The sequence below is a fragment of the Saccopteryx bilineata genome, chromosome 2 (genome assembly GCF_036850765.1).
Source record: "Saccopteryx bilineata isolate mSacBil1 chromosome 2, mSacBil1_pri_phased_curated, whole genome shotgun sequence".
Classification (NCBI taxonomy): Eukaryota; Metazoa; Chordata; class Mammalia; order Chiroptera; family Emballonuridae; genus Saccopteryx; species Saccopteryx bilineata.
Window position 1 is genome coordinate 256,500,941 of NC_089491.1, and position 24,027 is coordinate 256,524,967.

Here is a 24,027-nt window from a genome sequence, read left to right on the forward strand (position 1 = left end):
CTGCCTGGCTACCAGAGGGGCACCTGGGCACATCTTGTCGAACTGCCCTCCTTTCAACGTCCCGTAAGAGAGGTAGAGCCGAATCAGGGTCATTGAAAACCAATAATTTATCAAAACGCTGCTTGTGTATGCGAGGGAGGGTGTCGCGACAGACAAGGTAGCGGTGGGCAGGCACACAGGGGTGGGGGAAGTGCCTGGATGGTGGGGGCAGCTAGCCGCGGGCAGGCCGTGCGGGCTGGGAGGCTAGACGTTCTTGCCTCGCAGGCGCAGCTCGTGGCGCCGCAGGTGGTTGTAGAGCGACTGCACATAGGTGAAGACGCACTTGGGGTCGGGCTTCTTGCCCATGATCATCATGTCCTCCACCTCCACCAGGGGCACGCAGTCCACCAGCATTCTGCGGGGAGGGGATACAGGGGTGGTTGTCAGCGCCGGTCCTGCCTCTTGTGGCGACCCGCTACTCCGAGGTCTTTTCACTGCCAAAGCCTGCTGGTCTTCCATATATATTCCATACTCTCCGTCTTCAACTGAAGAGAGGTGGGGAGCCTTCCAGGAAAACAGGAGGCCCCAAACTCCACCCATCCAAGGCTGGGGGCATTTTCGTGGGGAGCAAGGCCAGGCAGGTGGAGGTGAAGGTGGAGAGGAAGAGGAGAGCTGTGGTTCATTCCAGTCAGGGCAGAGTACTGGTTTCTACTGCTATCTCTGGGAGAGGACCTGACTTTAGATCCCGCCTGCTTCTCTTTGGAGGGCCAGCTGCTCACCCTCAATGGCACACTCCAGCTGACATAAGCCTCTCAGTTGGGTCATTGCACCCAAGGGGTCTTACCGCTAGCAAATCTTTCCCTAAAGCCATGTTTACACTGGGGATCCCGGCTCAGGGCTCCAGCTGCCCCAGTGACACTCTGGGCCTGATTATTTGCCAGCTTTCTAGCCTGGTTCTTCCTGCAGAGAACTTCCCTCACCCCTACAAACACTGTCCTTGACTCAAGGAACAAACTTACTGTGTGAGATAGCCAGGGAGGTGTGTGGGTGGATAGGGGGAAGGGGCAGTTATTACTCTTTTGGGGTAGAGCAGGGGAGGCAGATGAGGGTCCCAGTCAATACAAAACACCATCTACATCGTGGGGCCACCCTTTCATCCATACCCCAGAGCACTAGATGCACTTTACTGATAGGGAAACTGAGTCACAGAGCAGTCGAGTCAATTGTTTCAAGCCCCATGACTTATTACGTAGGCTGGGCCGGATGGGGCCCAGGCCCCCAGCCCTGGGTGTTGGTACCTCTCTGGAGCCACCTCCTCCCTACTACAGGAGTCCTTTCCCCACTCTGGGATGAGTGGGCTGCAGTGACTAAACAAATGACAGCCCCAAACCTCTAAAGCTAGAGTTTGCTCCCTTGTTCCATCTTCCCTCTTCTCCCAGAGCAAGACCTCTTCTGCGTTTCTCCTTCCTATCTGCCATGCCTGGCATATAGTTAGCACTTGTCAATGTTTTTAAGTGAGTTTCCTTTGGCAGGGAAGACATAAGGACAGGAATTGCTCCTGTTCCCAAGCAACCCAAGGGCCCAGGATTACCTCCCATCTTGTCTTCAAGGTCAAACCTGGGACTATGGTAGGGCTGAGGCCTGCTCCTAGCTCTCTGAACTTCTTCAGAGAAGAAGCCTGGGAAGAAGGAGACCTCTGTTGCAGTCCAGGCTCTATCCCTAACCAGCGGTGGATGCTACCTAAAACCCTGCCCTGTGCTGTGACTCAATTTTGGCATCTTTGTAGCAACAGTATAATCATCCTGTCTTGAGGTCTTGAAAGCACTTAGGAAAAGTGAGGAGTTCCTGACTCCGTTGCTGATGTGCTATGTGCCCTTGGGGTTGGCCCTGCCCCAGAGTGGGCTTGTTTTCCCAGCTGTACTATGGCGGAGGCAGCCTCTTTCTGCATCTTCTCCCCGTTCCCTGGGGCTATCTCCCCAGGGATCCCAGCCTCCCTCCCCCAATGTGGAACTCCCTCCCAACCCTGGTGTCTTCCCTGGAGACCTTATAAAGCCATTGTTTACACTGGGGCTCACGCCTCAGGGCTCCAGCTGCTCCAGTGACAGGCCAAACACCAGGGGATTCGAGAAACAGTACGGCTGAGTCACACTTTCCAAACTGGATCAGGGCCTGCCTGGGCCCCTCTCCATTCAGACCAGCCTGCTGGGCAGCAGCTCCTAAGTCCATATATGACCTGGAGACAGCACCAAGCCCATCCTCCCCTTACCTGCACAACTTCTCTGGGTATATGTGTGCACATGTGGGCTGCCCCAACAATGGCTCCAGACCCTGAAGGGCATCTGAGTGCACTTCTAGTTCTGTCCCTGACTCACATTACTTTGGTCAATCCCCTTGCTCCCTCTGGGTCTCTGTCTTTTCTTCTCTCTAAAAATGGTAGGAAAAGTGATGTGGCAAGGTAAATAGCCACCTAGTGGGGAGGGGGGTGTCAGGAGTTCCAGTTTCTGGCCCAGCTCTGATCTAACCCCTTGGGACACTCTGAGCCCACCTGTCTCCTCCTCTAAGCTTGTCTGGAATGGGCAGTTAGCTTAGGATCTGAATTCTTTACTGTGGCCCTGAGGTGAGGTGACTAGAGAAGAAATGCCACAGCTGGTCTGGGGTTCAGAATTCCAACCAGAAACATCTTCTTGTTAAACTGGCTCTGCTCCTGAGCTCCCCAGCATGGAGCATGGCATCACCAACTCCCCAGTACCCGAACTGGAAACCTGGGAGGCTTCCATCACCCTCCTCTGCCTTCCCAACTGGAGCCATTAGAAAGCCTGTTCTTGGCCCTGGCCGGTTGGCTCAGTGGTAGAGCATCGGCCTGGCGTGCGGGGGACCCGGGTTCGATTCCCGGCCAGGGCACACAGGAGAAGCGCCCATCTGCTTCTCCACCCCTCCCCCTCTCCTTCCTCTTTGTCTCTCTCTTCCCCTCCGGCAGCGAGGCTCCATTGGAGCAAAGATGGCCCAGGCGCTGGGGATGGCTCCTTGGCCTCTGCCCCAGGCGCTAGAGTGGCTCTGGTCGCAACAGAGCAACGCCCCGGAGGGGCAGAGCGTCGCCCCTGGTGGGCGTGCCGGGTGGATCCCGGTCGGGCGCATGCGGGAGTCTGTCTGACTGTCTCTCCCCGTTTCCAGCTTCAGAAAAAAATACAAAAAAAAAAAAAAAAAAGAAAGCCTGTTCTACTTCTTATAAAGCTTCTCCAGCTATCTAGTCCACCCCCTTGTTCCCCATTCTTCATTGAAGGATTGTTCTAGAAGGCTAACCATCCCACATATATCCTTCCTCCCTTTGGAAAACTTTTATGACTGTTGTCCTCAGGAGGAAGTTCAAACTCCTGACTATGGATGTCACGTCCTCATCACACTCAACCTAAACTTCCTTCCCTTCCTGGAGGTGCCATGCTCTCAATCTCTTGTGCCCAGTCCTGGGTATAGGCTCATCCCTCTGTCTAGGACTCCCTTTATCTCTAGCCTGAACTTTGTCCTTCAGATGACAGCTTAGTTTGCATTATTTCAGATAGCAGTCCTAGAACTGCAGGCTGGGTCAGGCACCTCCCCTGTGGTCACTCCTGGGCTTCCTCCATCTCAGGTTCACCTGGGTCATCACTGCCCATTTAGGAGAATGGCTTTGCCAGAAGACAAGCAAGGCCATCCATGTCTGGCTCCTTCTGGCTCTTCTCAGGGTCCCCCCTGCTTCCACCACCCACCTCCCAGACCTCTCTCTGTGCACTGCTGAGCAGATTCCAGCGTGTGGGGCAGACGGGCAAGGAGTCGTCTCTCACCGTGGGGCCTCGAGCAGGGGTTAGGACTTTTTGGTTTTTACCAGCCCCTTCTGGACCAGACAGCGGTAGAACTCCTGGATGTACGTGTACACGCACTTCCAGTCAGGCTCTCGAAGCCGCACCATGTCCTCTGTGTCCAGGAGCTGCGGGCAGTCCGCATGGGTCCTGGGGAGGGTAGGGGGCCGGGAAGGGGCAGGGAAGCGGGGCCCAGGTGGGGAAGAAGGGGAAGAGGTAGAGAAGAGAGAAGGGAGAACAGAGAGACACACGCACATACACACACAGAGACATGAGTTCAGTTACGTTCTCAGTGCTGCAGTCTGCCAGCCTCCCGCATGCCCCCTCCCCATCGTGGACGTGCCGCTCTACCCATTACTAATGGTGTGCGATGCAGACAGGGGTGGGGGGCCAGACCAGTCACAGGTGCAGAGAACTCTTGGGGCAAGCGGGAACGCGGGGTGGGGGGCAATGGCGTTGGCGCCCAGGTTGGAAAGGAGGGCTGTGCCCCAGGGAGGGGGGTGAGTGAGGCGTGAGAGGAGGTGGAGGGAGAAAGAAGAGGAAGGTATCTGGGGGGGAACCAAAAGAGAAAGGCACAGAAGAAAGATAGATGGAAGAGGGTGCTGAGGGTGAGGTGAGCAGACAGGGCAACGATTCCAAAGTGGAGGGCTTGCTGATTTCCTATATAAGCCTCTGGCAACACCTATATAGGCTGGGCGGGCACGGTGCCCGGGCCAGGAGCCTCCTTTTGGAATCTCCAGCCGGGATCCCGTGGGAGCAGGAAGCTCTGGTGATAGTGGGAGGAGAGCAGGACAGAGAAAGGAAGAGAGGGAGAAGGGGGCAGAGGAAGGATGGAGGGGTTATGGACAGGGCCACCTGGTGGGCCTTGGCCTGGGCTGGTAGGCGGGCCTGTGGTTCCTTCGTTCCGGTGGGCACCTGGCACACTCAGCATCAGGTGGGCGGGATGGAGGAGGACAGGGGCTTTCTGGGGAAGGGGGTCTTAGCCACTGTCTGATAGTGCAGCTGGCCAGCTTCAGGGGGCCTCAGGACAGCTGGGCCTGGCCCAGATGCCCAGCCCCAGACGCCCAGCCAACACCAGCAGGGCTGGGGCCCAACACTTACTCAGCAGATGAGAAGGCCACCTCAAAGTTCTGGCGCCGGTTCTGTGGGCTAAGCTGCCCATAGTCAAAGGCCTCGGGGAAGAAGTTGTGCACTAGGGCACAGAATGCCATCCCATCACTCCAACTCGAGGAGAAGTTCTGGATGTCCACGTGCTAGGGGTGGTGGGAGGACTGGTCAACTTCCCCATGCCTTCTAACCCCCAGCATTTTGGAATTACAGACCTAAGGCTACTGGGCGCAGAGAGACCCTGTAGCTTGTCCAAGGCTGCACAGCAGGTTAGTAGGAACATGAACCGTCTCCAACTTTGTCAACTCCCATGTCTGCTACTTATAGGAATAGTGCAACTAAGAGGCCCAGCACCACCCAGCATAGGCCCTGTCCCCATCACTCCTTCCCTTACTTATAGAAATTTACCCAGTGTTTCCTTAGAGCAATAAGGAGGGGACTGCAAGGGTAGATTCCACTTATTCTGGAATCTAGGGCATGTTATGTGTCCTCTTTGAGCCTAATTCCATTTGAGGACTTCCCATTTTCCCTGCCAAACATGGTGGCTGGGAAGGGTACAGATCAGTGAGAAAGAGTTCTGCCAAGAGAGAGGTGCTGAGCTGCAGTCTTGGGGAAGGGACTAATGGTGGATTGGCCTCACCTCGTAGCCACGCGTCTTAGCTCGGCACCAGTCCAGCAACATCTGCTTGATGCTGTTAGCGTTGGGGACCCCAAAGCTGGTAGAGCGCTGCACCGCTGTGCGGGGTCCGCCAGGGCTGCTGTGGGGGTATTATCAGGAGGTGGGTCATGAGACTATAGGGGACACTGCTGTCAGTCCATCCAGTGAGCCTCATCTCCACTTCCTTGACTTTCAGGCGCATCCCACCAGTTTTAGCAGGGCCTTTTCTGTTTAGGGCCCCGCCCATCACTGCCTATACCCCACCCCATGTGGTCCACCCCCAACCCAGCTCCCTGTAGCTCACCTCACAGCGCCCTCCTTTTCCAGCTTCTCAATCATGGCCTTGCGTGCCTGGGAGGCTGAGGTCTTGGGTAGGCTCTGTGCCTTCATAAGCTCTTTCTTCTTCTCCGCCTGGCGTTTCTCCAGCGCTGCAAGGCTGCCAGCTCGTGGGCTGGTCTCGTCCTCGCGGTCAAAGATACTGGGAGATGGGAGGTGACTATTAGGGTGCTCCCAAGCCTCAAACCTCACTTGCCAAGGGAGGGGTCTTGTCATGCTCCATACCCTACACTCTTGTGGTATCTTCTCTGGGAATGCTAGCCAGCAAGGGAGGCTTCCTCACTACACCCATTTTACAGAGGAGTACACTGAAGCTCAAACAAAAAGAAGACTGGAGCCAAGCTCTTTTCAACAGACATAGCCCCTGGGGAGTTCTCTAAGAAGGCTCATCCTATTGTCAAGTTATAGGTGAGTTCAGTTTCAACACTATCAACCAATAATGATCGGCATAACAGTATGGTAAAAATAATAATAGCTCATGTTTATTGAACCTTTCCTATATGCCATTTAAAAACTCACAAGAGGAGAGAGGGACCCTTATTCACACTAAAGATGAGGAGACTGAGGACCCTGTTCTCAGATTTCAGAAGGCATGGGAGCAGCGCAGGAACTTGGTAACTCAAGTCTCTCTGATTTAGAGTTCCTGGACCTCTTTCATTCCCAGCCTGAATTCTGATTCTGACCCTGCCTTCTGTTAGCGCTGGCATGTCTGTAACATAGAGGGGTGTACCCCAGCCTCATAGATCTAAGGCGTAAAGGTGCTCTGTGACATGGGATGTGGTCTGTGGACACTGGGAAGTGGCAGTGTCACCAGGCAGATAGTATGACAGCTAGGCCTCCCAAAGGGTTCGTTGCTATTGTTGCCACTCAGAGCTGTGTGACCTGGAGCAAAATCTCTGGCTCCTCCATGGTGCAGTTGAGGGTTAGGTCAGATTATAAGGTGAGCAGGAGTAGCTGCCCCTCCCTGGCTGTATGCCTATCACTTCCTAGCACCTGGGTGCTCACCTGCCCATCTTTTTGGATGATGATGAGGAGAAGGTCTTAGTTTGTACCATGGTGCTGCCACCACCATCTGCAAAAAAGGGAAGAGAAGCAGGGTGAGGCCTGGGTTAGACATTAGGAGATGGGGTGGGGGTATGGTGGTAGCCACAGGCAGAGAAGAAAAAGTGACAACTGGACAGAGAAACACACAGACGAAAGTATGGAGAGAGAGTTCGAGGAAGAGCCTGAGGAGGCAGGCAGGCAGGTAGGCACAGGACGTCGCTGGGCAGCCTTACTCTCCGAGCGCCTAATGAAACTCGATTCCACTGTGGTGGTACGGGCTGTCCGTGTGCCATCATCTAGAAAGGCGAGGATGAGAAAGATGTGAGAGGCATAGGGACCGCTGGGGTAAACGTGTTCCCCCCCTGAGCCATGAGCCCTGTCTGGCCCCTTACTGGAGTGGACGAGCCGTTCAGTCTTGGTGACAGTGCTGATAGCTGAGCCATCGGCTGCCCGCTGGCTGTGCCGTGTGGTGGTTTCAGTGGCCATGTTGCCACGGCCCTCCCCTGGCCGGGCCCGTGCCTCTTGCAGCCGCCGTTCTCGTTCCTTGTCCCGCTGGTCTGGGTGGGGGATGCCCCATGCATGCCCAGAAGGGCCACCCATCACCCACACAGCACATATGCACAGGCACATGGGGCACACAAGATGGGGCGGAGGGCAGTTTGTTAGAAATACTAAAGACATGGTACAAGGAGTGGCTGGGAGTCAGGGAATAGCCATAACTTGGCAGGGAGTGGGGATGTGTGGTGATGAACTCCAGAAGAAACAGGGGATATGGAATAGCTGAACTCAAAGAGGGGGTATTTGGATCCAAAAGGGGAGAATTTATGGCACTGAGTAGCTCAGTCTTGAGAGAGTATCTAGACTAGGGAGAGAGTAGCAGAGTTCAGGGAAGGAGAAACTTGGTGAGGGCACTAGTTGAGTGGGCCTTCAAATGGGTCTTAGCTAGGAGAAGAGTGCTAGAGGAGGAAACATCTAGATCCAGGGAGGTAGAAACCAGAGATACCTGAGAAGCAGTTTGATCCAGGGAAAGAGTAGTTAGGAGAGAAGGTGGTAAAAGGGGTAAATGGGCCTAAAGAAGAAGTGGGTGGGCCCTGGCCGGTTGGCTCAGTGGTAGAGCATCGGCCTGGCGTGCGGAAGTCCTGGGTTCGATTCCCGGCCAGGGCACATAGGAGAAGCGCCCATCTGCTTCTCCACCCCTCCCCCTTTCCTTCCTCTCTGTCTCTCTCTTCCACTCCCGCAGCTGAGGCTCCATTGGAGCAAAGATGGCCTGGGTGCTGAGGATGGCTCTATGGCCTCTGCCTCAGGCACTAGAATGGCTCTGGTTGCAACAAAGCAACGCCCCAGATGGGCAGAGCATCGCCCCCTGGTGGGCATGCCAGGTGGATCCCGGTCGGGCGCAAGCAGGAGTCTGACTGCCTCCCTGTTTCCAACTTCAGAAAAAAAAAAAAAAGAAGTGGGTGAATGAACAAAGAGGTTGGGTGGCCATTAGTGGGCCCTGGGGGAAGCAGCTAGATTCAGAGAGGGAGAAATTGAGAGTATCTGGAGAAGAAAATGAATTTAGAATCTGAGGGGAAGAATAGCTGGGTTCATGGAGGAAGTAGCTCTTCCCAGGCAAGGGAAAGCTGGGTGGGGGTGGAGACTAAAGTGGTCATCAATGGACTTCAAGGGAAAAAAAGTATCTGGGAGAAGGAGAATCTGGATTCAGGGAAGGAGTGGTTGACAGGACTTGGAGAAGCAATTGGATCCAAGGTGGAGTAGCTGGGAAAGAGAGTAACTGGGTCTAGGAAGAAGAAGAGAAGCTGCTTGGGGACAGTAACTGTGGTGGCCAGGGCGAGAAGCAGCTAGGGAAGGGAACAGTAGGGGGAAGGAGGCAAGCGAACAGCTAGATCTACAGAAGCTGAACAGGGCAGTTACTGAGCTAGTGTGTCTGTGAATGGACCCCAGAGTGAAGGGAACACCTAGGGAATGGAGCAGTTGGATCTAGGTGGGGCAACTGGCAATCTACCTCTTTTCTTTTGTCGGAGCTCACGTAGTGCAGCCCGAATGAGCTTCCGCTCCTGGAAGTCTGTAGTCTGATCCAGCTGCAGATAGAGCCCCAGTCATTGCCCACCTGGTGCCTTCTGGTCCCTGCCCCTGCCAACCCCCAGCCCACCAGATCTGGCTTTACCATCTTGTCCAGGATGCTCTCATCCTCGATGGCCATCAGCTCCTCGTTAGTCAGTGGGCTCCGCCTCTCTGGTGCTTTATCTACCCGGGTCTGCTCAGCACCATTGGCCACTTCCACAGCTGCAGATGGGGACTCTGCTGGCTCTGGTTCCATCTGTGGAGTGGGGAGAGGGCATGGACTTTAAGAGATGTCTAGATGAAACCTACATGTTGCCTATGGACAGGGCTCCAGGCACAACCTTGGAAATAACCACCAGCCAGCCAGACTGCCTGCCCAAGGATGGCCATGTTGGTGTCAGGCTCAGGGAAGAGGCACTGAGAGCCCTGTTGTAGAGTTTCCCACGTACCCAGGATTGTGTTAATACAATTAACAGTGGCAATAATGGTGATTGCCATTCAGTAGTAAGCACTGTATAAGCCCTGGGGATTTTACTGTCACTTTTTTTTTTTTAATTTGGATTTTATTTTCCTTTTATTTTATTTATTTTTTACAGAGACAGAGAGAGAGTCAGAGAGAGAGAGAGATAGGGACAGACAGACAGGAACGGAGTGAGATGAGAAGCATCAATCAATCATCAGTTTTTTGTTGCAACACCAGCTTAGTTCATTGATTGCTTTCTCATATGTGCCTTGACCGTGGGCCTTCAGCAGACCAAGTAACCCCTTTCTTGAGCCAGTGACCTTGGGCTCAAGCTGGTGAGCTTTGCTCAAACCAGATGAGCCTGTGCTCAAGCTGGCAACCTCGGGGTTTCGAACCTGGGCCCTCCGCATCCCAGTCCGACGCTCTGTCCTCTGCGCCACCGCCTGGTCAGGCTACTGTCACTATTTAACAGAAGGGAAACTGAGGTTCAGGGAAGCTGAATGACTTGCCCACAGTCTTCCTATGAGTGCAATGAAGCCCGGGATCTGAGCTAAAGGTAGCTTAACTCCTGAACCTGAGTTCTTCCTACTGCTTCATTCCCAGCACCCTCCCAGGCAGGCTGTGCCCTATCCTGTCAGTTCCCAAGGCCTGGGTCCTCCTGGGCTAGGGCCCAGGCAGCACCTTTCTCCCGCCCCACACACACATCAAGAAGGCTGGACCAGGGCCCATAGGCTTCTGATCAGGTGTCTGACTGGGAGTGCCCAGAGCCAAATACTCTCTGAAGCTCATTTCTATTCCCCGTCACCCACTGGGAACCACCCTCTAAGGGGCCTCCAGCCCCAACATAGGGCATCCCAGCCCTTGCAGACGGTCTCAGGCCTAATTATCCCAATCCCTCCCCTCCTGGCAAGGCCTCTTTGTCTGCTGTAAGGGTAAGGAGAGCTGAGGTGGCAGCTGCTTCAGGGAGGCTCAATCTGGCTGGGGCAGGGGGTGGGGGTGGACCTAGGTGCAGGGCTGTGGCCAGAGGCTGCTAGGGCAGCCGCCACGCGTGCCTCAGGGCCAGGAGCCTGATACCCTCTCACCTCAGTCTTGGAGCACAAGTGCCTCTGTCCCTTGTACAGATAGGTAAACTGAAGCTCAGAGATGGTGGTGTACCTAAGGTCACTTAGCAGAGGCAGAGCCTGTCTCAGAACCACCCCCTCCCCTCAGCCCATTGGGACTTACGAGACTGCTGCTATGGGCAGGGGCAGAGGAGCGGCGGCGGGTGCTGAAGGCAGGTGGGTGGGCCACGGGGGTCCCAGCATCCTCAGACGCCTGGAAGAGGGCCTCGGGGTCTGTGGCAACCAGGAGCAGCTCACTGGGCTCCAGCTCAGGCTCAAGGTCAGGCACAAGTGGGACCCCGAGCCGCAGGCTCAGCACTTCCACCTGCCTGCCCAATGCATCCAGCCGCCGGCTCAGTGCTGCTGTCTCTGCCCGCAGCTCTTCAGTTGCCCGGGCCACTGGCTCCACAGTTGAGGCAGCTGCCTCGGCTGCCTGGGTCACTGCTACCCGTCCTGCCTCAGCCACTGCCCGCAGCTCCTCCAGTGCCTGGCCCAATCGTTCCTCAAAGGCTGCAGTCAGCTCAGACCCAGGCCCTGGTACCCCCGGCATGGTGCTGGCAGAAGCTCTATGTTGGGGTGACGATGAGGACAGTAGTAGGGACTGCTGCCTCTGGCTGGTAGTGTCAGAGTCTTTGCAGCTGGTCTGAGGGCGAAGGCAAGGGCAGTGGGCCTGCCCCGCCCCTGCTGGCCTCCCAGCCCGCCACCCGCCAGCTGGTGATGCAGCCCAAATAGAAACCTATTCTGAGCTCCCTGTGGAGGGGGCAGTGGGGGAAGGGCAGCCAGGCCAAGCAGCTGGACCGCTAGGTTTGGCCCTGGCCCTACAGAGATCAGACCTGAAGCATAGCAAGACTGCCTGGGTTTGGAAGGATTACTGAGGCCAAGGCCCAATACCCCATGGGTGGGGAGACCGAGGCAAGGAGCAAGAAATGCGCCTGCCTGGGCCACCATGTGTGTATTAGCTGAGGAGCCAGTCTGCCAGACTCCAGAGCTTGCACTCCTTTGCCCTCATGCCATACTGTTTTAGAAAGCCTTGAACAGGCACCTGACCAGGCAGTGGCGCAGTGGATAGAGCATCAGACTGGAATGCGGAGGACCCAGGTTCGAGACCCCGAGGTCGCCAGCTTGAGCGCGGGCTCATCTGGTTTGAGCAGAGCTCACCAGCTTGGACCCAAGGTCGCTGGCTCGAGCAAGGGGTTACTTGGTCTGCTGAAGGCCCACGGTCAAGGCACAAATGAGAAAGCAATCAATGAACAACTAAGGTGTCACAACTAAAAACTAATGATTGATGCTTCTTATCTCTCCGTTCCTGTCTGTCTGTCCCTATCTATCCCTCTCTCTGACTCTCTCTCTGTCTCTGTTAAAAAAAAAAAAAAAAAAGCCTGACCTGTGGTGGCTCAGTGGATAAAGCGTCGACCTGGAACGCTGAGGTCGCCGGTTCGAAACCTTGGGCTTGCCCAGTCAAGGCATATATGGGAGTTGATGCTTCCTGCTCCTCCCCCCCTCTCCCCCCTTCTCTAAAATGAATAAATAAAATCTTTTAAAAAAAAAAAAAAAAAAAAAAAAAAAAGCCTTGAACAGGCAGGGGAAACAGAGGCAGGATGTTGAGCAACCTGTTATAACAAGTGTCTTGTTTCTGAGATAAATGTCCTCGAATCCAACCACAAACTGTGAGCAAGTAGGCACATGATCTTTTTCCCTTTGTTTCTAGATGGGGAAACTGAGGCTAGTGGGTGGTATCAGACCCAGGGCTCACTGTGGAACTTCCCACCCACTCCTAGGCCCTCAGGTACTCCTTCCTCACTCCCTTGGCAGAGAGCAGTTAGGTCCTGCTCTGTGGGGGGAAGGGTGATTTCTTGCCCCCACCCTCTCCCTGTCACCTCTGAGAAGGCCACAAGTTGGCTCTAGCCATCTCACCTCAGCCAAAGTCCCATTCAGTCCCTGGCGCAGCACAGAGGGCATTACCTGGGCAGCCGGGCGGCCCACTGGGGATTCCTTCACCAGTTGAGCTCCCAACCAGCTGATCCCGGGCTCGGGAATGAATAATGGAAGGGTGCAACATATTCAGTTCCAGTGGCACCTGCTAGGTTGCTGCCTCACCTGACTGGTGCCCCTCCTGCCCATCTGTCCCCTATCAATGCTTCTGCCCAGCAACCCCCCTCCCGAAGTGTTGATGCAGATGCTAATCACTAATCTCCAATCTTCTAAGGGCCAGGCTGATCTTGGATGAGCAGATGATCAGCTCTGTACCTCATGGCTGAGGTCCAGGTGGGATAGGAGCAGAGGCACTGGGACTGCCACAGGAAGAGCCTTTACCACCCTCCCGGAGCCTCAATTTTTCCATCTGTTTATTAGGAACGAACCAAAAAATTTTGGAGGAAGGATCAGAGATCAGCATGTGGGAAACTTAAGGCCAATACAGAGTAAGTTTCTGACATGTATAGTGGATGGTAGGCTAGGGTCTGGCCTTAGCTGTGCCACCAATTGGGCAGCCACCTTCTCTCTGTGGACCTCAGTTTCCCCATGTGTGCAGTGGGAGAGAAATGGAGCAGAGGAACCCTGCCAGTCCTGAAGCAGTCTCTCTGAGGTGGATGGTGATGGTGGCGTGAGGAAGGGCTCACCTTAATGCTGTAGCCTCCTCGGCCACCAGGGGTGGCATGGCTGAAGCTGGTGACATGAGTGACACTCCCCAGCCGGGCTGGTGTCCCTGGGCCACTGATATGGGTGATGGTACTCTTTCCTCCACTGCTGGTGCTGACAAGGGTGGGGGGTGCCCGAAGACCCAATGTCAGTTCTGGAAGGGGAGAGAGGCTACTGTCAAGATCAGGTGGGGTGAGAACAGTGCCAGTTAAGGTTGACGCCCCCTTGCTCCCAGAACACCCTTTGGAGACACCCTGAGCCCTGGCCTCAGCACCTGTCCTATGTGCAGAGGTGGCAGCTGCAGACACTCATCTCCATCAGTGGGGAGGCCTACCTGCCCTCTGGTTGCCTGTGGGCAGCAGCACCCGGCCTGTGGGGGCCTGGCCACGGCCATCCTTGATCTCGATGGTGAATGTCGTCTTCATACTGGCCCCTGGCTCAGCAGTGCCGACAGCCACAGGCAGCAGGGCACTGGGCTCCTCTGAGCAGGCCACAGCCCCCCCTGCTCCATTTTCAAGGGGCCTGGCAGCCAAGCCCCGCCCCCCTGGGCCCTCCTCCTGGGGACAGCTCTGAAGCTGGGCCAGGGGCCTGGCTGTTCCTCGCTGCTCCTTGCTGAACCGGGAGGAGGTATCATTGGGGCTCCGTAAGGAGGAGCTGCTGGAGGAGGAGGCAGGGGTGGCGCTGATGTGGGAGGGGCCCAGAAGCCTTGCAGGGGTAGAGGGACCTAGTGCTGCCTGAGGTGAGCCATCCTGGAACCCAGCAGCCATAGGAGAATCAGATGTGAACTTGCGCACACGGTCACGTACAGAGCCAGCCCGCTGGAACGGGGAAGGTCTGCTGGCAAGAGGAGTGGGCTCTAGAAGGAACAAGAAGGCTATCAGTGGCTGGTGGGACAAGGACTGCCTAAAGCCTGGGGTAGTGGAACAGGCAGTACCTTGGTTCTGGGCTGGCTGGCGGGGAGTGAGCACAGACAGGGAGCGTTGGCAGGGACGGGGTCCAACTAGGTCTGGAGGTATCAGGAGGCAGTAGCAGCCATGTGGGGGAAGATAAAGAGTGGATGGGGGTCTACCTCTCATAGTCTTCTCCTCTAACCTTCCTCAGCCTCCCAACTCCTTCCTGTACCCTCACCTCCCCAGCCCATCCTATACCTTCCATAGCTTCCAGCCATCCCACTCAGTTTCTTCTCTCTTACAGGCCCCTCCTTCCCCTCATGCACTGACCCTAGGATGACTTGGCTACTCCTGGGGGCCGGGGCTTGGTTTGGGCTGGAGGAAGGGTGCCCAGATCCTCCCTGCCAATGGGGGTGGAGGACACCCTTCCTGGCCTGCACTGCCCAGGGCTCCAGCTGGGAGATGGGCGCACTCCCTTATTGGGGAAAAGAATGTGTCTCAGGCCCATTGCCTTTCAAGGCTGCAGGGAGGCCTCTGGCCATGGGTGGGAGGGGGCAGGGACACCTCAGGGACAGTGGGAGGAGTCAGGGATTGCCAGGACCTGAGGTGGTTGGTGCTGTCTAGGCGCAAGAGCCCATTTCTCAGGCAGGGAAAGAGAGGACAGGGGAGGGGAAGGTAGATGCCTGTAGCTACCCTTGCTGGGACCCTCACCTGCTCTTTTTGTGTTGGGGGGGCCTTTGGTGGGGCCTTGGGCAGCAGGGGGCTCTGTGGGGCCAGGCAGAAGCTGCAAGGGAAACAGCATGGGTAGGACCTGACTCCTAGACCAAGGAGCTCACCTACCTGGCATTCCTCCCCATTATCCAGACTCACTTCGTTGACCTCCTGTTCCTCAGTGCTGTGGGGGGCTGGAGTCTCCTGGGGCTCAGGGCTGGTGGCCCGGGGTGGGCTGGGGGGTGGCTTGGGGCTGCTCAGAGCCTTGGCAGCAGGGCACTGGGCCTTTGGAGGCTCAGGAGAGGCAGTGGTGGGTGAACTGTCAGGTGAGGCAGGTGAACTGGATGTGCTTCCAGGTGGGATCTGCAGCAGGAGTGTCACAGTGGTCACATCCCGACTGATGACTTCGGGGGCTGAGGTTGGCTCTGGGACCTCTGCTTGTTGCTCCTGTTCCTCTGGCTCTGGCACCTGTGGAGGCCCCACAGGATGTGGCCAACGCTCCCCAGGCCGGCAGGTGCTCAGGGCAGGGCATGCAAAGCAGAGGAGCTGGGCATGGCTTTCTTTAGGCACACCTGCATAAGCATGGGCACTGGCATGCCATGAGCAGTCTCTAAGCCTCACTTCCCAGTGTCTTGGCACTGCCTACTCAAGGGCAATTCAGAGAAGACAAGATCCTAATGCCTGGGGTGGGGGATAGCAGGAGATTGGCTGGGGACTCCCAGACTTAAAAGATCCCTAAAGCGGAGGACCCTGAACACTGGCATCCCTTGGTTAATCAGGGGGCAGGGTAGGTGTCTTGCCAGGAACCCAGCGGCCTCTGCTGGCCACTTAGGGTTTCTGCATGGCCTGACCTCTCACCCACACTCGAGGGAGAACAAAGTCCTATCTGTGAACAGTGCTCCACGAGTCAGTGTGGGCCTGAAAGGTGGGCCCTATAAGCCAAGGTAAGGCTGTGGGCTGTCTGGAGAAGAGGCGGCTGCAGGATAGGTTTTAGCTGGGGAGGTACCAGGGTCAGACTTGCATTTCAGGGAGATCCACCTGTCTGATGACTAGAAGCTAGATGGCAGGCATTGGAATGGAAGGTAGTTGTGGAGGTAAGGGGGCCAGCAGGGAGGTCAGCAAGGGTGGTAATGGGAGACAGATGGGAACCTGGGAGCAGTGTAGACAGGCTGGCTTTGAGAGCAAGGCCTGGGTATAGACAACTATGGAATGGGGGACATATGGCCTGGGAGAGTGGGCAGAGGCCTGAGATAGACTCTGAGTGTCCTCCGAACACTGGGGGCCCCTTCAAGTACCAGTCTAGCAAAGACACAGGTGCTTTGGGCTGCTGGTATCCATGGATACAGGAGACACTGGGCCATCCTCCTACCTTGTCCATCTCTTACCTTACACGGTTCCAGCCTGTGTGCTGCCCGCCCCTTGCTGTCCTCTCTTGAGCCACTGTTGGAATGCCCACTGCACAACCTCCCTGCCAAGGTGGCAGCTGAAAGAGATGAGAAAAGTGTCAAGTGAGTGGCTGGGTGGTGCTATGAGCAGCATGGGCAGGGGTAGGGCCAGGATAGGACACGTACCCTCAATCTCCTGGGCCCGTACTCTGCGAATGGCGGCCCGGATCAGCTTGCGTTCCTCGTACTCACCAGCACCTCGCAGCTGTGGGTGAGAGGCAGGCCACAGGTATTGGGCTGTGGAATCTGAGTCTTCACTTGCCCTGCCCCCATCCCCTGCCCTGGCCTGGGCCTCACCAGCGCTGTCAGCTCCTCCACATCACTCATGGACTCCAGCCGCCCCGCCAGCTGTGCCAGAGCAGCCTGTTGCTTGGCCTCCCGCTGCTGAGAGCTGCAGGGACATCATGCCTATAACCCCCACTGCCATGGCCAGGTCATGGAGGATGTGAGCTGAGGGCAGGGGCCAGGACAAGGTACCCAGAACCTTGGCAGAGGGACATGTAGCTGTGAACACCTTTTGGCTACATGCTGCCCATGGACGTAAGCACTAATATCACACACTCAGACATGCTGTCCACATGGTGTCGCCAGGACACCAAGACTGGCATGTGTCATCCATGCCCACAATCATCTCTGTGTATTCCAGACTCTGTGAGTCTGTACTGCCACTTGCACACTCAAGAAGCAGACACACCTGTGCTTGTTGTGCCTGCCTGCATAACATGAGATGAGCCTTGGCACCTACTCCCCCCACCTGCATCTCCACGTTCCACACACACACTCACTGCAGCCAGTTCTCCTTGTTGTCTTGCCGCTCAGCGCGGAAGCGTTTGGATGCCAGGGCCTCCTCCTCTCGTTCTAGCTCCTGCCTCTGCAACTCCCGGATGGCTGAGCGGATGCGCCGCCGCTCTGCCAGATCCACTGTGACCTCCAACTGTAGGGTAGGTGGGGATGAAGGGCAGGTCATTTTGGCTGCCAGGAGCGGAGGGCGGGCACCAACTGCCTATGGCTCAGCCTGTGGCACAATGAGTGATTTGTCTTCATGCACTCTGCCCCAAGCCTGTCACGTGTCTGTCCGCCCACCCACCCAGCATCTCATGGGGAGACAGCTCACACAGCCCGGGCTTCTGGACAGCCCACCGTGGTTCAGAGTGGTCAGCCAGCAACTGCCCACCTGTACCAGGTGCCAAACCAGGCACTCCTTTGACTCCTGCCTTCATCAAATCCCTGAGAGCCAAGGAATCATGGGAGAAGGAAGAGAGAGGCCATCTTATGGGTCCTTAATAGTACCTGGATTTGGGCAGCTGGAGTCTACTCTGTGAGCAAGAGAGACAACTATGGTCTAGTCCCAAAGTACCACAGGCCTGCTGGAGGGTGGCAGCCTCACCGACGTTGGACAGATGGGAAAACTGAGGCAGGGGCAGGTGCTTAGCAGTCCTAGCTCCCCTCCTGGTTAAGGGCTATTGTTTTCCTTGCACTAGTCCAGGCCCAGTGACCACTGAAGGGGTGTAGAGGTTAGGGTCCAGAGTGGGAGGCCCAATTCCCCAGAAGGATAAGACGGCTGCACTAGGGTTCACACAGGGTGAATATGCAGGGCAGGTGCTCCCACAGGCTTTTAGCCCTCAGTCCCTGGAAAATTGGGGGTAACTGGTCTAATCAGGTCTAGGAAAGGGCACCTTCTCTAGGTGGAATCAGCCAATCTTGTTGCCTCCCCCAAACCTCTACCCCCCACTGTGCCACTGTGGCTCTTAGGAGAGAAAACTGTCCCAGGGCCCCCACCCCCAGGAAGATAATGGCAGAGATAAGCCTCCAGTGTGGGTTTGAGCCAGGTGGGAGCAAGTATAGTCAAGGTGATTTCCTCCACCCTCACCCCCCCCAATCACTTAAGGGTAGGGCCAGGAACCCTCTACAACTCTTCCTTTTCAGCCTCTTCCTTGATCATTCCTTCCTGCTCCATTGGGAAGCCACATAGGGGGTGGGGTATAAGTTTCAGCACAGAGTGTGGGTTGGCTCAACTGAGCTGTGAGCTCACTTGTCCCAATCTAAAGAGAGTAGGGAGGGCCCTGGAGACAGAGTCACTTTCCAGGTCCCTTCAGGCTCCACATTCTTGAGAATCTATGGAGGTTCAGGCCAGAATCCCCAGCTAGGTCCAGCCCCAGTCTAGTCCTGGTTAGGTGTCTTGGCTTTTATATTTACCAGATGGGATAGTGGCTCCCACTTCAGGACAGTAACTTGGGTTCCACCCACCTCAACACCTGCCATATAGCTTTGGCTGTAGTAAGCATTACTCCCCTGCTTGGTTCCAGCCACTTTGGAGGAGGGAAAAGTGAGGACAAATGAGTACAAGATATAGAAGCGTTGGTAACATTTATTGAGAATCTATCTGTATGCCAGATCCTATGCTGAGCCCCTCACTTGTCCTAACCTCGCAGAAACCCTGGCACTTTATTACTCCCATTTGACAGATAAGAAAACTGAGGCCCAGGGAAGAGAAGTGATTTGCTTATGGTCAAATGACTTGAGCCAGGATTTGAATTCAAGTCTCTCTGACTCCAGGGTTTGCGCTGGGCTGTTAGTACTGTTGCTGGGGTCTGTCAGTACAGTGGGTACCTTGAGGACCTTGGTACTGCGTTGGGGTCCCCTTCTAAACTGGACTAGAGATACAGATAAAGGGACTGAGGGGGGGCTAATATAGCAGAAGGAGAGAGAATGTGGCTCACCCTCCCACTCCTTGCCTTGCCTCAGGTCCAGAGCCCTGTGTGGTACACTTGGAGATTGGGGGCCAGAAATGACAGCTGGTCCAGCCCTCCCTATGCAGAGGTAAAGAGGCTTAGATGCAGTTACTAGCCCTTTGTCTGCTGGGTCACCCACCCTTCCCAATGCCCTGGACTCCAGAGATGGGGTCATTGTCCCTGAAAAAAAGACTGATATGGGAACTTAGTGCAACATGCGGGAGCCTCAGTGTCCCCGTCTGGAAAATGGGAACCTCCTTCGATTCCCCCCAAAGTATATAGGGTAGGGCTGGGGGATGGAAAACCTCATTCCACTGGTCAACCCACGAACATGACCCTTCCCTTGGGCCTGAGGGCAAAGATCCGCCCACAGTGTCCCTGCTGTGTCCTGCATTCAGGACCCTCTCAGGCCCCACCACTTGTGTGGAGGGGGCTGTGGAAGGGAGGGAAGGAAGTACAAAGCACCATTGTCCACCAGAGGGGAAGGGGAAAAGGATGGGGCGGTTTCGGAAACTGCCCAGTGAAATTCCCCTGGGAGGAAAGAGGGCGCTTCCTTCTGGAAGGGGGCGTGAGGTGGCCTCCGGGTACTTTCTGCTCTCGCTGCCGGGGGCACCTGACAGATCCTGGCGTCTCTCTGGGCCTCAGTCTCCCCACCAGCATTACAGGGAAGCCTTACGAGGCCTTTGCTCAGTCCTAGCTCCGCCAGTTATGGACGGGGAATTGGCAGGCAGTGGAGCGAGGCCTCGCCAGGGGGCGCTGGAAGCCCGCGGGCTCCAGAACTCCGCCCGCGTCTCGTCCCCTTCACCCCGCCCACTCCAGAGCCCCGCACTAGGCGCCGAGGCGGGAGCCCGACGGGGAGCCACCCCTCCACTGCTGGTTTTAACAGCCCCAACTACGAAGAGGAAACCGAAGTTTACAGAACTGAAGCAGCTTCCCCAGGTCACCCAGCTAGTTAGTGAATGTCGGGGTCCGAACTCGAACCCGGGAGTGAGGTGGAGAGGCACGCGGCGAGCGTGTCCCTAGATGCCCCCAACCCACGTAGCCCCGCCGGGTCCTCAGGAATGCTCGGGAGCCGGGGCCGGAAGCGGCTACTCGGGTCCCTCACCGGCCCGACGCCGGGGCGGGGGCCAGCTTTCCCTTATAAGGCCCGGCCCCACGGGGAGGAGCCTGGCTCCGGGCGACCCCGTTCGTGCCACGAGGCCGGCCGAAGCCGGGCGGGCGCGCGGGGCGGGACCCTCGAAGTGTCAGGACAAAGTAATGGCGGGCGCTTGGGGGCGGAGGAGAAATGTCCCAGGGTGGGAAAGACCTCGGGCAGCTTCTTGGGCCCGGGGCGAGGGGCGGGGTCTCGTTAGTCCTTTTCCTGGGCGGGGGACAGTGGTGGGCCCGCTGCAGCACCGCTGTGGCTACTCTGGAACTCTTCTCCAGCGACAGAATTCCGCACGTTGCTAGCGGGTGGCGGCTGGAGAACCCCCAAGCCTCAGAGGGATGCGCGAAGACCTGGCTTCCTCTCTGGACCGCTCAGCCATTACTACCTCCATTAGAATTCCAACTTCCTGAATGGAGGTCGAACTGACCTTTGGAAACCCAACCCACCCCTCTGGGCTGCACACCGAAGGCTGTGGTAGTAGCAAACTCCCAGAGTCTAAGGTGCTGGTCTCAGGACACACAGTCCTAGTGCCTTGGTAAATCACAGCAGCGGCTGGGTACTGCCCAGTGGCTGGGCTGGGCTGGGTAACTCCAGCCCCTGCTTCCAGAGGAATGTTAAGGGAGTGAGGTGGGTCGCTTGCCTTTTCCTAGGGAAGGTAAATCTTTAATTACCTCCTCAGACAAGGATCAGGGGTCAGGGGGGGTGGGGCCCTGGTCCTTCATCCAGTTCAGCTGCTCCCTGCCCTGGCTGGTGGGCACATGCCTGTCCTGAAATGTTGCCCGACAGCCTCTTTGTGCATGGTGGGGGAGAAGGTCCGGTGTAAGGGCACTCAGGAAGAAACAGCGAAAGGGGATAGATTGGGCTCATCCTTCTACCTCAAGATCTGGGCTCATGCCTCATTCCATCCCCATGCCAACTCTAATACCTACATATTAAATTTACACATATCCCCCCTTTACCTATAACATAGGTGACTTTACCCATTTTATAGGTAAAGAAACAGAGGCTCAGAGTGGAAAAATGACGGACTAGTAGTCACAGAGCTCATTAAGGCTCTTTCAGCCTTGACTTATTCAGGACTTTTGATTCTCCATGGCCCTCTTTGGGGCTTGTTTGGATCCTGCCTGGCACACCCTCTTCCTAGCTGGATGCCTTTGGGCAGGTGATTTCACTTCTCTGAGGAAGTGTCCTTTTGGCTCTCAGAACTCCTGTGACCATTTTGTGAGATGGTGTGCCCAGCACCTAGCCTGCCCTTGCTGTGTCCTGGCATTATTAATCATTGCTGCTACTATAATCATTGGGCCAACCTCCAGGGGTGGGCACTGCCCAAGCTGTTGCTTGGTAAAAGCACATCCAGCCTCCCCACACCCTTGGCTGCATATGGATGAGTCCTTAGCAGTTACTGTTTAAACAGGTGGTAGCAGTGGGGGGCTGGGAGGAATCAGGCCTCAGCACCTGGCATGGACAGGCATATGCCACTGGTGCCTCTGTATCAACCATGTGGAACAGGCCTAGCTCTATTCCTGAGACCTTTTCCTTTCTCCCCCATTACTTCATCTTGTCAGCTGAGAGGTAGCCTGGAAGGCCCTCCTTTATGGCCTGGCTTGCCTGTCCTCGCACTGAGGACAAGGGGACCACTTACCAGCTTCCGCAGGGCTCCCTCATCCAGCCCAGCTAAGGCTTCGTCCGCCATCTTGTTGGCCCTTAGCTCTGTTCTTCCCCTCCTGGTGAGATCCTCAGTGCCCAAGGCACCTAACACCAGCTCAAGGAACTCTGCAGGGCAAAGACATAAGTCAGGCCTGCTGGAGGCTTTTCTAAAGCCTCAGTTTTGCCCTCTAACCCATGATCATTCATTGCTGTCCCATCCTTGCTACCTATGATGGCTCCTGGCTGGGAGTTGCCCTCTGTCCTAGGGAAGTATGTTGGAAAACTTAACAAATCAAGAGTCCCTGGTTCCAGCCCAGCCAACTCAACTGCTAATCTGCTATACAGCCTAAGCTGGACCCTCACCCTGTCTAAGGATCAAACAGGGAGGCTAGGGACCTGGATTGAGAAGCTGGGCACAAGCAAGGCTCACCCAAGTTGTGATCACCACCAGAGGGTGCCCGCTAGACTCCACAGTTTCCTGCCCCACCCACCCCCAGGGCCTACCCAGCTATACCCACCCCCCAAAAGCTCAGCCTTTGGACATGGGCTGAGCCCATATCTAAGTCCTTACTGCTACTGCCACTCTTATTCCCCTAGGTGACTTAAGCCTGTGAGTAACACCCTGTCTTCCAATTCTTGAGGACAGCCCTTTGTACACATCCCTCTCCACTCCTCCCCTTGCTGCCTTGACCTCATTTAGCAAGGTGTCCAGGTACCCAGCTCTTTTTGCCAATTCACACACTTAGAAATCAGTTTCCCAGCCAGAAGGGCCTTCAGAAAATGACCCATCCAACCTCTGGTTTTAGGCAAACTGAGAATAGAGAGGACCAGGGATTTGTCACAGGGGGAAGGAGCATCCCAAAGACCCAGAAGGTAGAGATGGATTCAATAAAAATCTTGGCTACCTCCGGCTTCTGAAACCCCTTTCCAAAGTACTTTTTGCCCCATCATTACTCATCAAAATAGCCCCCTAAATCCTGGCACAGCCTCCCAATTAAGCTCTTCCCTTCCTCCTGCAGCCCTATTGTCTTTCTGGAATTCGAGACCCCATAGCCTGAAATACCCATCATAGGTGTTTAGTGACTGAAATGGCCCCAGGATTCCCCCCTCCTGTTGATTTCATCCCTCAGTCAATTCTTCCCTCTCCCCAGAACAGTCACTTGTTGAGTCACCCAATCGGGTGAATGGGTCTAGGGTAGGGGGCTGGTCCTAATCCACACATTTGGTTTCATTGGACCCTGCCTGTTCAAGTTCCTGCTTGCTTTTCTCATCCCGGTAGGCTTGGACAGATGTCAACCTCCAACCTACTTTTGTTGGATCCTTGCTTTTTATCTACCTACTTTGGAGTAACCCTTCCAAGACTGTCACCAATCACTAGATTTAGGTTCTGTAGACATTTTGAGTTCCTCCATGTCTTCTGTAGCGTAGGGGTCTCTAATCTGTATTCTAGGACCTCTTGGGGACTGTAGGAAATCTCTTTCCTCAGGTGTTCCCACTGCTGTCCCTCTCCAGTCCTGTGGCACTCTGTCACACAGCCTTGGGTCCCTTGCGATTGTGGGAGATCTCAGAGGAATGTAGGAACTTCCCTGGGGTGTCTACCTTCACAGGCTAACGCCCGTGGAGGTTGTGGAGTCTCCTGGTCTCAGAACCTTATCCCATGGTTTAGAATCCCCGCGGATGGGTGGGGACTCCCAGGTCTGGTAGTCCCAGAACCTCTCTGCCCAGATGTCCGGATTCCAATCCCGGCCCCGAAGGCCCACACACCCACCTCTCAGTCAGGCTCGCCAGTCGCGCGCGGGCTCAGGTTAGGTCGCTTGGGATCCGACAGATGGACTAGGAACGGTCAGGCGGAAGGCGCCACGATGGGGATCCCAGACCCGCACAGCAACCGTCCTACGGATTGTAGAAGCACCGCCTGTCTAGCCGCGCCAGCAGCCCGGCCGGCTCCGCCTCGCTGTGCTGCGCCAGCCAACCCTCGGGAGGGTCCCGCCCACCTTCGTGCCCCATTGGGGAAATTCAATTTGACGGCCACACCCCACGCGGGCCTGGGTTGTAGCGGGTTGTAGTCGTGGGACCACTGCCGCGGTGGCGTAGGCTGGTCGGGTGGGTGTCGGTAGGAGGACGCAGTTTTACGCCCAAGTCCAGGAGGACATCCAAAGCTGGGGTAAGTGGTTCGGGATCGTCCGAGTCGCGGAGCTTTCAGGGCAGCCTTCCTCTTTGTTCGTGAAACAAGC

General features: G+C 56.0%; 1 protein-coding gene across 8 annotated transcripts; it reads right to left on the minus strand.

The window, feature by feature from the left end:
• Positions 1-89: 89 nt before the first annotated feature.
• Positions 90-23,741, minus strand: SMTN (smoothelin). 8 transcript variants are annotated; one of them, XM_066260132.1, is made up of 21 exons: positions 23,562-23,739; positions 21,789-21,919; positions 17,053-17,201; positions 16,565-16,658; positions 16,394-16,472; positions 16,208-16,305; positions 14,982-15,290; positions 14,823-14,895; positions 14,156-14,227; positions 13,556-14,077; positions 13,203-13,375; positions 9,125-9,277; positions 8,963-9,038; positions 7,350-7,514; positions 7,191-7,253; positions 6,919-6,985; positions 5,882-6,055; positions 5,560-5,677; positions 4,914-5,065; positions 3,798-3,962; positions 257-394 (listed from the first exon to the last, which is right to left on the minus strand). In XM_066260132.1, the coding sequence occupies exons 2-20, from the start codon at positions 21,837-21,839 to the stop codon at positions 3,818-3,820; spliced, it is 2,733 nt and encodes a 910-aa protein (XP_066116229.1). In that variant the 5' UTR covers positions 21,840-21,919; positions 23,562-23,739; the 3' UTR covers positions 257-394; positions 3,798-3,817. The 8 variants fall into 8 exon arrangements, with proteins under 8 accessions (XP_066116231.1, XP_066116228.1, XP_066116235.1 ...); XM_066260133.1 differs by lacking the exon at positions 257-394 and adding an exon at positions 401-585; XM_066260134.1 differs by lacking the exon at positions 3,798-3,962 and having other exon boundaries at positions 90-394; positions 14,156-14,221; positions 23,562-23,740.
• Positions 23,742-24,027: the final 286 nt, after the last annotated feature.

Bases quoted from the DNA above. Each gene is read 5' to 3' on its own strand.
- SMTN (XM_066260138.1), bottom strand. From the start codon at position 21,839: ATGGCGGACGAAGCCTTAGCTGGGCTGGATGAGGGAGCCCTGCGGAAG. The intron at 15,291-16,207 runs GTAAGAGATGGA...GGGCCTCCACAG, and splicing joins ACAGGCTGGAACCGTGTAAG to GTGCCAGAGCCAGAGGAACA. The intron at 14,896-14,981 runs GTGAGTCTGGAT...TTTCCCTTGCAG, and splicing joins AGGAACAGGAGGTCAACGAA to CTTCTGCCTGGCCCCACAGA.